This window comes from Beta vulgaris, chromosome 5 (assembly GCF_026745355.1).
Source record: "Beta vulgaris subsp. vulgaris cultivar EL10 chromosome 5, EL10.2, whole genome shotgun sequence".
Lineage (NCBI taxonomy): Eukaryota > Viridiplantae > Streptophyta > Magnoliopsida > Caryophyllales > Amaranthaceae > Beta > Beta vulgaris.
In genome coordinates this window covers 67414211-67431097 of record NC_079206.1, presented here as the reverse complement: position 1 = coordinate 67431097, position 16887 = coordinate 67414211, and the positions used below count along the sequence as shown (strand labels likewise).

The 16887-nt window shown below is 34.2% G+C and overlaps 1 protein-coding gene and 1 long non-coding RNA gene across 25 annotated transcripts; one reads left to right on the top strand and one right to left on the bottom strand.

Moving 5' to 3' along the window:
* Positions 1–1039: 1039 nt before the first annotated feature.
* LOC104894796 (hypothetical protein) lies at positions 1040–4880 on the bottom strand. Its single transcript, XM_010681121.4, has 4 exons — positions 4524–4880; positions 3300–4154; positions 1428–1569; positions 1040–1333 (listed from the first exon to the last, which is right to left on the bottom strand). Exons 2-4 carry the CDS (start codon positions 3841–3843, stop codon positions 1273–1275), a joined length of 747 nt encoding a protein of 248 aa, XP_010679423.1. The 5' UTR covers positions 3844–4154; positions 4524–4880; the 3' UTR covers positions 1040–1272.
* Positions 4881–7674: 2794 nt separating this feature from the next.
* Positions 7675–15582, top strand: LOC125494101 (uncharacterized). 24 transcript variants are annotated; one of them, XR_008969668.1, is made up of 15 exons: positions 7679–8130; positions 8298–8371; positions 8681–8817; positions 9043–9088; positions 9240–9296; positions 10218–10263; positions 10959–11103; positions 11648–11823; positions 12254–12397; positions 12491–12669; positions 13135–13288; positions 14344–14396; positions 14855–14931; positions 15121–15160; positions 15239–15582. It is a non-coding gene; the product is annotated as an uncharacterized LOC125494101 (long non-coding RNA). The 24 variants fall into 24 exon arrangements; XR_008969671.1 differs by having other exon boundaries at positions 9033–9088; positions 9261–9296; XR_008969667.1 differs by having other exon boundaries at positions 9033–9088.
* The last annotated feature ends 1305 nt before the right edge of the window (positions 15583–16887 follow it).

Sequence of the window (16887 nt, the reverse complement as noted above, 5' to 3'; positions counted from 1 at the left end):
GTAGTTTTCAACAACTTTATGACATAAATGTAATTGGTCTGCTCATTTCCAAACCTCTAATGTCAAAAACCCCTCTACCTTTTTCAAAAAAAAGCTTTTTGATCACAATCAGTTAATTGAAACCTCTCTTTACCAAACACTCAAATTAGATAATTGACTAGTCAAATCCTCTAACATGAGTCCAACCTCTAATTTTGCTCCAAACCTATTCTTACCAAACAAGGCTAATTAGCTAGTACATGCATGCTTATAATAATACAGCTGACATAGTGACACCTGCCAAGGGTGGTTAAATTTGGTGTTGATTAGTATAATCGTTGCGCGTAGAATCTTCATAGGTCATGTTCAATTCATACTTTGCTAGCATAAATTCTTCATCCAATCTTTTGCTACGCAAATGTTAATTTTGTCCAGCATAAGAAAATTGACTTCTCTGGCAAAATGACAGCTGATGGACAAGTAGTTAGTATGAAACTTGTACCAAGTTAACTTACCAAAATACCTCCAAATGTTTCACTTTTTTCTTGGAACCCCTTCGATACCCCATGGTAAGATGAATTTCCTCTAAACTGCCCTTGCACAGGACCACTCATCCAGTGGCCCAACAAGCCCCAAACGATGGCCCTCTACGCAATCATACAAAAATAGTTGCATAGAACTTATCCCTCTATTTTACCCTCACCTTAAACAATGCTAGTATTCACTATTCAGACACTAGAACAAAGAATAGTATTGAGATTTGAGACACTAGAAGTCTAGAACAAAGATAACCGGAAAGTTGCGTAACAAGGTGAAGTTTTCTGGAACATAAAATTGCAATACAAAACGCTCAATAATAACTCTATCGAGCAATGCATGAATTTCGAGTCATATCTACTACAAAAATTTGCTTTGACAGATTTCTGGTACCACCTTGCCTTCCAAACAGCTGCACTGCGCTGCATTAGCTAAACGCCTAAACCCTCGCCATACTAGAAAATACGATAAGGCATGAAAATCCTAATAGCTACTAATGGGGAAAAAAGGATGGAAATTGGAGTGGAAGGCTCAAAAAATTGCTCCTTGATCTGAATATCGGAGTCTGGATAAGACACGGTTCAAGTCATGCAAATACCTATACATCCTCCCAGATATGTTCTAGTACGAATATTTACAGATGAGCAGAAGTTTGGGGAAAAAAATGAAAAAATTAAAATTGATCAGAAGTTACAAAAAATCAATCTATCAAAATGTGAAGTGTCAGATTAGCCTGCTGATTCTAAGAACGGATTTTTACCGGGCATCCCTGCCTTCTTGCTCCTGGGGACTAAATCCGGAAGCCAGCTCCAAAGAACTACATTAAGAAGACAGAAACAGAGTTGAAACACTTTTTTATCTAACGTATGGAGCATATATAGTAAAAACGCGAGTAGAAATGACTAACTCACCTAGGAGGGAAAGAAATGGGATGATTAATCTCATTTGTAGGAGCATTGTTGAAGAGTTGAATTGAAATTAAACCCTCACTTGCTGTAGCCGGTGCAGGAGACCCCTGAAACTTCTTAGCAAAGTTATTTCCGGAAAATATACCTGCAAGATCAAATCCTAGTGATGTTTAAGAACAATTCTCAGTTGCCTTAAGCGACTGAACTTTGTAGTCATAAGAAGAATTCTTATGGATACACGTTGCTAGTTTAATTTGAAACTACACTGGGGCTCTTTACACATATTTCAACACGAGTACATGTCCAACTCTCCAACTCGGCTCTTCTATAAAAATAATGAAGTGTCGAAGTGTCCGTATATCAATGTCAAGTATCGAGGATCCGGCACAGTTACTTGAAATAAAAATATAGTCCGGGTACCACAGGTCGAAAGTTTTGAAGTCAAAGCAGAACAGTCTAAAGTCCACCAAAGGTTAGGAAGAACCAAGACTTCATAAGAAAACAAATGGCAAGAAACAACTATTATAGATATAAAAGCAATACATGACCTAGTTGTTCACAAAAGGGAGGTTAGTGGCAGAAGCGATACATGATACATCAGCCATACAATGAACGGGAACTTTCAGATACAAAGAAATGAGGAAGGGAATAGGAATAGAAGAATCTGGAATTAGAGTTGATGAGCATATACAGGTTCATCTGTCACATAGACGTGCCTATGGCATCAAATATGAGAACTCATATAACCTGAAAATTGGAAAGAAATACACATGTAACACAATTGTGTTGTAGTAAATCAAAATAGTTAAAATAATAAGCTCAAGGCAGAAGAAAATGTTTGCTATCATGGAGGCATAACTCAGAAACAGATTAATATGCTAGACTACAATAATAAGTGCAAGTAAGAACATTCCCATTAAAAAGAAAGCACTTTACACAACAGCAGTATGACCTATCTTTACCTACACAAAGGTTTTAATTGTGGAAACAAGTTCTCTAAACTGGAATAGATATTACATCCTAAGACATCCTCGAAACTAACATGGTGTGATTGCATAAGTTAGGTTACAATGACTGACGGATGACAGATTCAATTTTCCAATAGATGCCTGTATGAATTCTGGAGTATTATAGAGGAAAAAGCATAGCTGGCTACTTCTCTATCTAACACTATGTATTGACAACATTACCCTTGCGTATCTAACCCAACTTGAGTTTAGTATATGGGTACTGATGTCAATACTCAATACATAGGATGTTACATGGAGAATTATTTTGCCATTTAGCTAGACTCATTTTTTAAGCTTCAACAAAATTCTAGTCTGATAAACAGATCTCTATGTGATCAAACAAAAACTTCGGACAACAATACATATCAAAAACTTCCATAGATAAACAAACAACAACAAAAGTATATACATGATTATACAATCTACATAAAGTCTGAAGGTTGAGGGATTGATGAGGTTTAAGGAAAGGATGCAATATACAGACAGAAGGGGTGAAAGTAAAACGAAACGATTACTCAGCCCTAATAACACCAACCAACCCATTTGCATGCAATATCCTACATGATCCTCCCACGAAGGCACGAATACATGGAAAAGACAAGCGTTTAGTGCCTCTTTGAGTAAAGCCTTTTTCTTACTCCCTAGTATTGCCTTGACATATCAATGTCCATCTTCGGTCCCAATCTCACATTAGATATATTCACTAAAATAAAATTATATATTTCATAAACATTAACATTCAGGTCTCTTTTAAATTGCAGTGAAAACCAAAAGGCTTAGTAAGTTCAAGCCAACACAACTAAGAGACTTGTTTTGCATTATTAAAGAACAACATGCTGCAGAGTCCAGAATTCAACCACCATACCTTGAAATACTATTATAAGGAAGAAGAGAACAGTTATCACCATTGCAGTTACACTGCTGCTTGGAGATGGCCGCTTGGCATCTTTCATCTTCTTAAACGCTTTGATCCGTTCAATTCTTGCACGCTTCCTAGCAGCAAGCTCCGAAAGCTCCTTCACCAACTTTAGGTCCGATGCAGTCAATGATGGACCTTTAGGAGGTCGTGGTGGTTTGGAAGCGTTTTTGGAGCTCGGCTTTTTTCGTTGCTCATTTAAATTCCTCTTTTCTAAAAGAGCTGCAAGATCTCTACCTTCTTCACCTCCCAAACTTTTGTCAATGACCAACTCTACTCCTTGACCACCAACATCATTTAATTTAGAGAAACTATCACTCGAGTCAATATCAATCACACCGCTTGTCAATCCATAACTTAAAACCCCGTTGTGGGCCCTACTCAACGATTTTCTCCCTCGGCTATTACCAGAAACATCCCCACTTCCCTCTTCCTCTGAGGTAGTACCACCACATTCAATATCAATCAAAAACTCCCCTTCTCGAGAAGCCATATGGCACTAATATAAACTCGTATTAACACCTAAATCTTCCTCTTATATATCATAAATCTGAAAGTGCTCAAACTAAGGCTTATACTTCCAATAGAGACTCAAATTGTCAAATGAAATTACAGCCAAGTAATTATATAAAGTGGTAATCCTCTCACTTAATTCCCAAGCTTAATTGCCTTTTTCAAGAAATGAAATGCACAAATTCTTTTTCGACAAAAGCTACTTAAATCAATCAAGAAATTCGAAAAATCCACCTCAAACTTTGGCTGATGATTCTGAAAGACAACCCTGCACCTCTAACCACCCACAATCTGCATAAATATCAACCATATCATTAAAAAAAACACAATATAACACCAAAAAGTATGAACTTTCAGCAGAAAATGTCATTTATAAACAAGAAAAACACACAAACTTCCATTTAATTGTACTATATATTTCCTACTGTTATACAAACATACAACACAAAAGCTAACCCAGAACAAAAATAACCCCATATAAATAACAAAATGACACCCAGAAAAAAACACACATAAATACATACATACATACATACAAAGAATTCATCTTTAAGAACCAAATAATGAAAATAAGCATCAAATTTAAAAATGGGCATAGTATAAAATCATATGAAGAAAATAAATGACAACCCAGAAAAAAAAAAAAAAAAAAAAACCAACCTCAATGAGAGCAGGGAATAAAAAACCCTAGATCACAGGCGAAAAGAAGCAGACAACAAAATCAAAAGATCTTTTTGAACAATGGATGCCTATAATTAAGGAACAAATTATTGGACATGAAATTAGTTTTCTCCAAAAATTTAGCTCCTACCCACTTTCAATTTCTCCTCATTTATGAGAAAATTCAAGCATAGAGCCAAAAATAAAATTCTTAATTGGGTGAAATGTTATGGATAAAATGTGACATATAAGGACAAAATAAAATTTTGAAACTTTTGTACCTTTTATATGAAATTAAGAAAAGATTGGATAATAACAAGACGATGATGAAAACAACAACCCACAAAAAAAAAAAAGGAAAAAAAAACTGTGGGCTTTTTTTTGATGTAATCATGTAATGTTTGTTGGTTCATTGGTTTTGAGGGGAACGTGTCAGTGTAACGCATAAATAAATTCGTTGATGGCCGAACGTATAAAAAAGTTGGCAAAGGTTGAATATTAGTTGACGTGTCAACTGTCAACGGCTAACCATTAGTAGATTTTAAAATGATATAAACATGTATATTACCCATAAATAATGGTTATATAACACATTGTTTAACTTATAAAGTGACTTGAAAAGCCTGATTATGTGGAAGAGGTTGCTGTTTATAATGTATTGAAGGTGATAATCTTGTGGTCGTAACTCGTAAATATAGTTTGCGGATTATATTTTTTGTTGTTGGAGCATTTGGCTCATAATTGATTATTTTCGCTAAATCATTTCTGTTTTTAATTCGTAGAATTCTTGTATGTGCTTTTTCCAGTCTTTATTAGTTATCAGTTTTTTTGCACAAAGTTTTAGGAGAAACCATGTTGTGGGACATAAAAAGAAAAACTATTATTTTATGTTAAAGTTGAATGTATGTGTAATGGAAAGTTAGTGTCTCAATCAAAAAATAGAAACAAAAGAAATAGGTAAACTAATAAGAGACATCTCAAAAAAGAATACTGATAAACTAATAAAGACCGGAGGTAGTATTTTAAAAAGTTAATCAAGTTGTTGATAAATTTCTAAAGTTGCTTACTATATTGCACATACGAGGTTGAACATTAATTTTATTCTCATAGAGATTTGTTTATTCTTAATATGTTAGTTAGATTAGGATTTTTCTTTGAGAGAGAAGTCTTTTAATCTTTCCTTGGAACTTTTAAAAAAAGGGTAATGTTATTTGTAGCCCTAAGGGTTACATATAAATACATTTCTTTAAATGGAAACGGTTTAAGAATTCAAGACACATTTTCACATCAACTGAGGTACTAAATGTTTGATTCAATATTTTATTTCCATTTTAAGCACCTTATACATAGCCCTTAGGGCTATGTATATCATTTTCCTATAATTATTAGTTACAATATATGCATGAATGCATTAAAAACCCATATATGCATGAATAACTCCCTTTTACAATCTTTTAGAGTAATCATTATCATATGTCTATGTATCTTTAATCATTAACCTCATTGACACTAATCATCAACCTATAGCATGCCATCAACTAAAAGCATGATGCAATGCATATAAAAATTGGTATAGATATAACACTATATATTTTTGGGATATAAAGATAATGAGATTAAATCTACCATTTAAGGAGTAAAATCAAATATTATTACTAATTGTGATTAGTTCTATCCCAATAATTAGTTGTACAAGATAAATATGTATATATTGAACTAGTAGTCTCGGTATATGGACAAGAAAGGTAAAAGAACTAATTTTACCCAAAAATTTTACATATTTTTCCATACAAACTTTGCAAAATGACCTCTTAAGAATGTGATTAAATTCTATATAATCATTGCAAACAAATGTTGGCAGTCTTTTGAACGGCATATAAAGTAATTAACTCGTTATTAGGCCCGGGCTATGCCCCGGGTAAGAAAAATTTCATTTATTAATATTGTACTTTGATATGATAGCACTAAATACAATTTGGTCTAGTGGTTAAAACTTTAGTACATGAACTTGAGGTCACGGGATCAAAACCTATACTATGCAATTTCTAATTTTTTTATTGTACATGGATTACATGAACTAAATTAAAACTCCTTAGGGAGAGCGCCACGTGGCACCGTTCCTGGTTTACGCACGCCTTTTAATATATTAGTATAGATCATTGTACTTACTAAAAAAAAAGTAATTAATCATTATATTCTCTAATAAATGAATTTTTTAAAACATTTCCTTCATACCAAATAACATTTATGCAAATGCTAATTTATATACTTCTTCGGTTTTGTTTTAAATACAATAAATATGTACTCTCTCTGTTTTTTTTATCGTTCCCATTTAGAATCTTGACACATTCATACTTAGAGAGAATCTTCTCAATTTTTCAATTTATAAGAAAAAATATAGTCATGCCGGATCTTGTTTGATTCGTCTCAATTAGTACATTATTAATATTCAATCGTTATAATTTTTAATAATATATAATAAAAGATATTTAAGTTCAAAGATGTGCATTGGAAGATGTGCACGGGAAACTGAGAAAGATAAAAAAAAAAAAAGAGAATTAGCTATATGCAGCCCTAAGGGCTGCATATAAGACATAAATACATTGCTTAAAATGGAAATTAGTTGTCAATTTATGACAAAAGTTTGCACTAATCTATGAAATAAATGATCAATTAATGTTCGTTTTTTCCATTTTTAGCTTCTTATATGCAGCCCTAAGGACTGCATTTAGCTTTGAATTTGTCTTGTAAGAGACCGTCTACTTTTAAATTAAAATTAGGCAATGGTAAGCCTAATATTAAAAAGAGAATTAGCCCAACAGTGACTAAGTTAATTTCTTTCGGTGACTAGTTTAATCCATTTAGTGACTACGTCTACTTTTATATTAAAATTAGACCGTTTCTTTTGATAATTGCTTTTCCCTAAATAAAATACTAATGTTGGGACCTTTTCCTTTTGTAGTAGTATAGTAGGATACAGTTTATCTAACACATCTTAGACCTTTTAAAAGTTGGAGTTCAAACACTATTCAAATGAATAGTGTTCTGAGTCACAAAATGGTGAAATTCACTATTCCTTTTAGATGGACAATCTCAGCCATTCATCACCACTCAATCTAAACCGCACGATTTGTCTCGGCCCCCTTCTCCTTTGGCTGCAACTTCTTTCTCTCACTCACTCACCGTCACTCTCTCTCTCATCTTCTCCATCTTCCATCTCCTAGATGTAGAAAAATTAGGGTTTTGGCTATGGCTATGGCTGTCACAAAAGCTTGCAATTTCTTCACTGTTACGACGACTCGGAGCGATCTTCTCCTCTTCTTCACTTCGTCTCTCTCCTCTCTCATTTTTTCACGTCGTCTCTCTCCTCTTCATTTCTTCACGATTCTCTCATCAATCTTTCTCCCAATTTTTCACTGCTAATTCTTTCGTTAATGTTATATTGATTTCTTTGATGATTTTTTCGGGTTAATTTATTCTGAAATTGAGTAATTTTATTGTTATTAAGGTTTCGTTTTTGATTTTTTTTGCAGAGAATTGTGTAATTTGGGAGATGAACAAAGATCGACCATTTGATCCTCTCGATTTCTTCATCTGAACTGTTGAGGTAACGATTGAATTTTTTCTGTTTTTTTTTTCTCTTCTCTCATCTTCTTCACGATTCTCTTGATGTGCATCAATTTTGATTTCTTTGATGATTTTTTCGGGTTCATTAATTCTGAAATTGAGTAATTTTATGGTTATTAAGGTTTCGTTTTTGATTTTTCTTTGCAGAGAATTGTGTAGTTTGGGAGATGAACAAAGATCGACCATTTGATCCTCTCGATTTCTTCATCTGAACTGTTGAGGTAACGATTGAATTTTTTCTGTTTTTTTTTCTCTTCTCTCATCTTCTTCACGATCTCTTGATGTGCATCAATTTTTCTCCATATTTTTCACTGCTAATTATTTCGTTAATGTTATATTGATTTCTTTGATGATTTTTTTGATGAATTAAATCTGAAATTGAGTAATTACTTTTAAAAGTACCAAAAAATCATAGCCCTTAATTTCGTCTCCCCTTCTTCAGTCTTCACTGCTCCTCTCTCCTCTCTGTGTGTCTCTCTCATCTCTCAATTCTTTTCTTCTCTCTCCTAAGCCATACAATTCTCTTTCAGAAAAGAAGGTTTTTAGAGAGAGAAAGAAGGAGAAGGCATTAGAGAGAGAAAATCTACAAATACAAGTATACAACCAGTAGAAAAAAACTAAACAAAAATAGTGTACAAGATGAAGGAGAAGCAGCTTGATGGTAGAGGTGATACTAATAAAGGCCGAAACTTTGAATTGGACCCCAATCTTCCTAAATCTTTTTGTCAGAATTGCACTCGGATTCCTATTTTTATTCGGTATTTTGTATATGGTTTAAGAAGATACATTTTAGCTAATGAAGTATATATGGTTTGAAAAGATCGAATTTTATTGAATGATTTTTTTACTGTTTTAATGCTTACTTTTGGTTTAATTTCTAAGGATTTTGTAGATTTGTAGCAACTCCAATCCTTCTGTTCCAAGGATGCTACATTGAGGTATTTTTTTCATTTTTTGTATTTATAATACGAATTCCTTGTTTAATTAGTGTTTTTGGGTTACAATTTGTTAATTGATAATTGGCTTCCCCGACCCTACCCAAAATATACCCTCATCTGAGGTATTGGTGCACTAATTATGATCTGATAGAACTTTGGCCAGTTGGTGTAGGTGGGATTTCATTAACAACAGCAACATTAGAGACAGGTTAGTGTCTAATGCTTGACTTTTTATGGCTAAATGTTGGATTTTGGGATGTTTTGAGTTGTAGGTGTTAAACATTTCTCTCTTTTTTCAGATGGGCCGGGTTTAGCTAATTTTGATTTATGGTGTTGATTAACTTTTTTTAAAAGTTTTAGATGTTGATATTCGGTAGCTTCTCTCAATCGTTCTTGGCTTGTATATTTTCTGCAATTTCAAAATGTGCCAAAATTAGTGGGTTTGTCATACTTCTTCTTTATCTCTTTTGTTCTTCAAATTTTTCTCCTGTTTATGCTATTTCCTAATTGCTCTCTACAAATTCCTTTACTTTCAAAGTTGGAAGATATCTGAACCTCTAATGTCCCAAAATCTGAAGGTGTGTTTAGCACTACTTTAAAATTAACTCACCAATCATTCAAATTTCCACTGTAGTTTCTAAATTTGAAGCTTATAGTTCAATTTTAGGTGCCAAACTTTAATATGATGTTGTTGATGGTGTTCCCACTGTAGGTTGTAAATTTTTTGGGAGGTTTAGTGATAATAAAATCTAAAAGTTCAGCCTAAAAGCATATCTTCTAAAAGCATGTTTTTTTTGCTGTGCTGTCTCTGAACTCTTGAACTCATCTTAATATTGTTCAAATGCGTTGTGCCTAATGTTTATGAGACTTGGTAATTAATTTGGCCTGGTATCTGCTTAGTTATCTGGAATATTAGGATCTAGGTTTTTTTTGCTGCTAATCCTGTGGACTCTCCTTCCACTTCTGATTCCGAATTCGTACGCCGAGTTAATAGTTCCTTTTCAAATCATCATCGTTCGTTTCCATTTTTTCTTCAGGTTCAGCTTATTATGAATTTTTTTTCCATATGCTTTTAAGCTCCCCTTTGCTTGCTTTCCTCACTCTACTGTTTTCTTACACCCTCCAACAGGTCTCACAAATTATGTGTTGCAAGCTCTCTCTAAGCAAGAGGTCAGGTTGTAACTTTAACTCTCTAGATCTCCCTCTTTTTTTATCGAGGGATTTGAATTAACAGATCATTATATTGGTTTGAAATTTTGGATTGGAATCATGCAACTCTACTTTCTTCTTTTTCCTTAAGAGCTACTAGAAATATGGTAATTGTTCAACTTAGGAGTTTTAGTGGATTCTCCGTCAAGTATTGGGTTGGCCTTTCTTTTATAATTTTAGGTTATTGAATTTTGTAGGTGTTTCAATTATACATGGTCATTTGAGTGCTTTCTATTGAATCTTAGCCTTTTAGTTTGCACCATAGGCCCTTTTTGGTTTGATTGAATCTCCTTTCATTTTCCGAAATAATTACCATGTAATTTGAGTGTTCTTCAATTATACATGACACTGCTAAGGAGGACGAGGAAGAGGACTATCAAAATCAGAACAGACTTGGCCGAAGTGTGAAGAATGCATACCATAGATTTACCAGTAGTGAAAATAAAACATAAAAGAAAGACGAATATTACCAGTAATGAGGGTGGTAATGAGGGATTTAACAATGGAGCCCATAGATTTAGCAACAGTTTGCATCTTAGCCTTTTAGTTTGCACCATGGGCCCTTTTCAGTTTTAATTTCTTTATGTGAAATCAAATTACCTTTTAGATATTTTAGGGAGAAAGTGCTTAAATCCTCTAATTGTTTCGCTTTTCTTTGCAGAACTGGATCTCATTCATGAATCATGGCCTGAGATTAAAGAAAGCATAAGCGAATGAGGCATCCATGGAACAGTATACTTCTCAACATGTTGATAACAACGCGGCCACGAAGCTTGCTGCTGCTGTTGCTGTTGCTGCAAGGAAAGGTGTAGCCTCTTTTTAGAGTGAGGTTATTGCTAATCTCATGATTGGGTTGTTTTAATCACATCATCCTTTCTATTATTTGTGTAGTTGATTATCTTTGTAGGAATCCCTAGATTACATACGTTGGTATCGAGTTTCTAATTGCTTTATTTTTCGATTTCTATGTAAAAGTGAGGTGTCAGGCTAAGCTTCTAACTGTTTTAATTTGCGATCTCGAGTATTTTACTCAGTTTCCTCCATAACCTTCTAAAAGTGACGTCAATCGAGTTTCTAATTGCTTTATTTTACTGTTGAACGTTTACTCACTGCCATTGACGTCCCTTCCAAATTTCTACTTTACGAATTCCGAATTTCTGCTAAATATATGGGCTCATTCGCTTCTGTTGATGCAAATCCTGCTAAATCCTTTCATGATTAGTTTACGAATTCACGAATTCCGATTTCCATAGAAAGAATTGATGATGTTTAAACTAATTTGAACGCTATGTGGTCCCATCTAGGGACTTTTTTGGCTCTTAACTTATGGATTTGCTTTACGTGCTGCAGGTTGTGTTTTTCACAAACTCCGGAACGGAAGCAAATGAGTTAGCCTTAATGATGGCAAGGTTATACACTGGGTGCCAGGATGTTATCTCTATAAGGAATGCTTAGCATGGAAATGCTGCTGGAACTATGGGTGCAACTGCTCTGCTCAGTGCAATTGGAAGTTTGATGTTACTCAGGTATATAAGGCTCATCTGCTACCTTAAATCGCTAAAAAGATCGCCCATATTCGACTTTCTGAGTCACTTTTATTCTTTTGTCTTGTGTCTATGTGACGACAACTCAAGTTCTTGACTTTTGACTTGGCAAGATAGTAGTAGAGATTCATTTTTGCTTAGATGATCTTGGTACAAATAGTCGTTGATAATCAAACTGTCACTTTCTAAGATTGACCCGTTGAAGATAGTATTGAAACTTCTAAGTTTTCCTGTGCAGCTCTGTTTGTTGAATTGCACTAATGTCTTCAGAAGTTTACTCTGGTTTAACTGTTTTAAGTCAACGTGCTAGATTGCTGTTATTAACAGTCTTCAAATCTCAAAGGCTGTTGTTTACTATTTCTTTAGGTGTCAAAGGCATATTTTTTTTGGCTAATACCTGGATTTGTGACAGAACGGGGTACATCATGCCATGAATCCTGACCCTTATAGAGGTCTGTTTGGAGCACATGGAGAGATGTATGCAAAAGATGTTCAGGATATTATCCAATTTGGAACATCTGGTCATGTTGCTGGATTCATCTGTGAAGCCATTCAGGTCGATATCATAATATAAGCACTTGCATGGTGTTGTTGATTTTTGGCATTTTCATCTGCCATATTCTGATCTTTGTTTTTATTTGTTCCCCAGGAAGTTGGAGGAATCATAGAATTGGCCCCTGGATATCTTTCTTCTGTGTATGATTTTGTAAAGAAAGCTGGAGGGCTTTTCATAGCTGATGAAGTTCAAGCTGGATTTGCTCGCACTGGAAGCCACTTTGGGGTTTTGAGGCTCATGGAGTTGTCCCTGATATTGTGACCATGGCAAAGGTGGGTAGTCTTTGCACTGTTCTACAATATTTCTGCTGCGTAGACTTCTGTGTTGACCAATTATAAGGTGTTCTTGCTTATATGTGCCAAAGTTTGACCAATAATAAGATGTTCTCGCTTATATCTTCCTAAGTTAATCATGTGTTATACTTACATCTTTTAAATCATTTGATCTATGATGCAAAAGCAATTGGGAGACTGGATATTGTGCTTACTACAAATATATCGTTGCAACTAGAATGGATCGTGAAGATTGAAATGTTTAACATCTGAACTTATCCAAACGAGTATTTTTTAGAAGTATTTTAAGAGCCAAAAAAGTCCTGCTAAATCCTTTCTTTTTCTTCTTCTTTGTTGATGCAAATCTATACCGTGTGATTAACTAATCTACAAAGGCCGAATAACAAAGAACTTTTTTTCCTTTTTTCTTCTTCTTGAACTTAAGATTGGGTGTCTTGGAATTAGCTAGCGTCCCTATCTGCGGATGGATCTTGAAGGAGGGGAATTCAGCTACTTCTTGAGCAAACTCTCCAAATTGTTCAATCAATTATCCATGCTTCGGAGATTGATGCCACTATTTCCCAGTGGCCATATTGGTGGCCAGACGGCCTTAGTGCGGGTGAGCTATCGAATTGCAATTTAGATTGAGCTCGGTCCATTTTAAAGATATATTCTAAATTGATAATCATGAATAATTACAATTTTCATCCATAAATTTACTTGATTAGCCTTGCTATGTGTGGTTTGGATTTGCTCTCCTATCTACCCTTCTCAATGATTAGGAAATATCTAGGTAGGATTCCCTTTGTACTTAGTTTAATTAGATTATCCATGGGGTATTTAAATCGTTTGTGCATATTATTACATTGTTGCAAACTATATTAGGTTTGCGTGGGGGCCATTGGCGCTAGATGCTCATTAGCTACTGAGGGTTGTTTGGTTTTCCTGGTTTAAAATACAACAAAAAAGTTCAAATACTGTTTGAGCCAGTTAGGGAGTTACTCACTCCGGTTTTGAAGCTCATTTACTTCCACAAAGAGGACTGAGAGTACAATATCCAATTATTTTAACCAATGTTTATTCAGCTTCTCGGCTTTCCGCCAAATTCAAAACATTTTCTAAGCACGAATGTTTGTATTTACAGGGGGGTGGGGTGAAAGAACTTATATGTGAATTACATAAATTTATAGTGTTGTGTTTTGATGGCTTTTCATGGTTGTTGGGATTTCATTCTTAGCCTTTTGGATTTCTTGCCCTGTACCTTTAGGATTTTATGTAACGAATTCCCAAAAATGCCCTAAACCTTTTGGACTGCATGCTAAATAGCTAGGAAACTTGGTTGCTGGTTTGCATTTGTCACTGATTTTTTTTTGTAGAATGAATTCCATGCTAAACGTACTCATTGATAGCTTTTAGATATGGAATGGCCAAGATTAATTAGAAAATGGATGTATGGTAATATGGCATTCTGTTAGTTGAGCAAGTGTAACTTTTATCTTCTCAATGGCTCTAACTTGTAACTTTGAAAGACTTGTGGTCTTCTGTTCCAAATTTCATACAGTGGTGCCCTCACAATTTCTGTCACCTAAAATAGCTAGGAAACTTTGATAACAAATGTTCTTTTGCATTTCTTTTACAATTAGTATAATGTATATATTAATATATTGCTTTCAGGGAGGACGTGTATCTATGGAGCGAATTGTGCTGACTGGATCATGAGCATGGAGGTACATAATTCTTCTTCTTCCATGCCCTTCCTATAGGACATGCTTTTATGTGGTGTTAGGGTCATCTATCTTATGCTTTATATCTGTTGGATGTCGGTTTTGATGCATTATGAGATCTCAATGGAAAATAGTCCTTCTCGTGGAATGTGCTTATATCTTATTTGCACACTTACATCTGCTGCAAGGAATCAGATGATGGCAGAAACAATGCTTTGTATGCAATGCTAATTGTTTATGTTTTATTAGAGCATTTTTATAGGCCTGCAATGCCGATGAACTCTTATTGTGTTCCTTTGTATGACACTTTAGGTGAGCTTTCATTCTATGTCGATTTACTCCAATGTTAGTTAATATAAACCTTAAAAGGGTTATATGCCATAAGACTATCATCGATTCGGCATTGTTCTTTTGAACTTTCCTTTACCATGATCTTGCTGTCATCCGTGTTTTTTCTGTAGGTGCTGGTGCTGTAGAATATATCATTTTCCATGCAGAAGTTTCAATTGCATTCGTAGAAGAAAAAAAGATTCCCGAGGTATATTAGTTCCCTTTGGCTATGTGAGCTGTAAACTTAACTATTGGAGAATTTGTTAATTCACATTGTACAATTAATTCCTTGAAGGCTTTTTCATGATGATAGGATTTAATGTTACATACTTCTAAATGTTCCCCCCTCCCCAGAAGTGTTGTAATGAGTTACCGTTTTTCTGTTCTTCACTTTCAGTTGCTTAAAGCTTTGCAAAACACATTGAAATACTTGAAAAGTAAGTTACTTCTGTTGTATATAGTATTAAGCTTTCTATGTTATTTTTATGGAGTGCTTATATGTGACTTTTATGCAGCTGTGGTTAGTTTTGGGAATATCACACATGAGCATAAAGAAGCTGTTGAAAAACTTGGCATGCAGATGTATAGTTGGGATGACTTTTTGCAATTGGTAGGTAGGCATATTTTGATGCTGGAGAATGTTTTAATCTTTTGTCTACGGACTTATCTGTTTTATGTAGCCTTAAGTAAATGTTGCTCCTTATGTTTTTCTCAATAGCTTATATATTGATAAGCATTTGGAGCTTTGTTCAGAAAGTTTAATACCCATTATGCAGTTCCAGAGTGCGATGTGTAAAGTTGTCTTTTGTATCTACATAGTTATTAAACAATAAGTATAATGATGTTTTTTTATTGGCAATGCTAAAGTTTTGTGGTTATGATGTTTTTTTATCTAATGTTATAGGCTTATAGCGCAAGGGCCAAGTAAACCTTAATCTAGAAAAAGGTTCCTTGGACAAAAAGTTTGCTTGACTTAATACCCTTCTCCAAGGATCAAGTGTATAATTGGTGATAGGAGAAAAGAAAGCAAGAGTACAATAGCTCTAACTTGTACACCAATAGTTTGGTCTTTTGTTACTTGCACTTATATGACAAGTTCACATAATTTGCATGATAAATATTCAAATGAGAATGGTGTGTGAGATCTAACCCTCTGTTTATAGTACTTATTTCAACCAAAAAAAATCTAAAAGGTAGTCATTTTAAAATAAGTATTGAACGTTACTATATTTTTCAATCATCTAAATTCGTTCTAAACATGAACGTCTTGAGATTAGAGTAATACTTTCATTTTAAATTTTCCTGGATGACAAACGCTATTTGATATGAGTCTTGATGGACATGTTGTATCTTAGGTGCGATGAAGTCATATTATATAAATACTTTTTGTTTCATTATAGTTTAATTATATTGGTTCACTAAAATCTTATTATATACGCAATTTATGAGTGATACTTTTTTTTTTCCTTTGATGTCAGAAATAGGGTTATGTAATGGAAGCTTATATCTATTTTGTGAGAGTAGGTTGAAGCTCCATTTCAAAAACAATTTGGAGACGTGAAATAATTACAACTAAGCAATAAGTTCCAGTAGTTTAGAGAACTCTCTATAATTATTACATTTAATATTTGAATTGCATTTCAAACAACCACCAATAAATTGAGGACTTGCTTTTAAGCTTTAGCCCATGCACTCAAAACAACAAGTGCAAGTACCAACTGATTTGAAATAATTACTTTACAATCATCTTGCTAATTGAAACAACGTAATTCGAATATCACAAGTACGTTGTTTCGGGGTGCCGCTCGCGTAGACACTCGATTAAATCATTATGCTCACATCCTTATTTCTATGTACAACTACCCACTGTTGGCATCAAATTCCAAAAAGAGGGTGCTGAAATGATCATGCTCACATCCTTAAATCATCTTTCGAGAATGGATTGTAGATTTGCTTTTAAAACACTTCGAAGACACGCGCAAAAGCTCCAAGTTACCAACAAGTTTTTAATCAAAGTTGTTAACTTGACTATTAGATTACACTTGAAATAAACTTATTTATGTATTTTCAATAAAGGAGTTTGCACACCATTATTCATTGGTTTGCCTAATGCACTTAATACACTTGTATGTACCGCCTATTTGGAATACACGTTAAACAAACA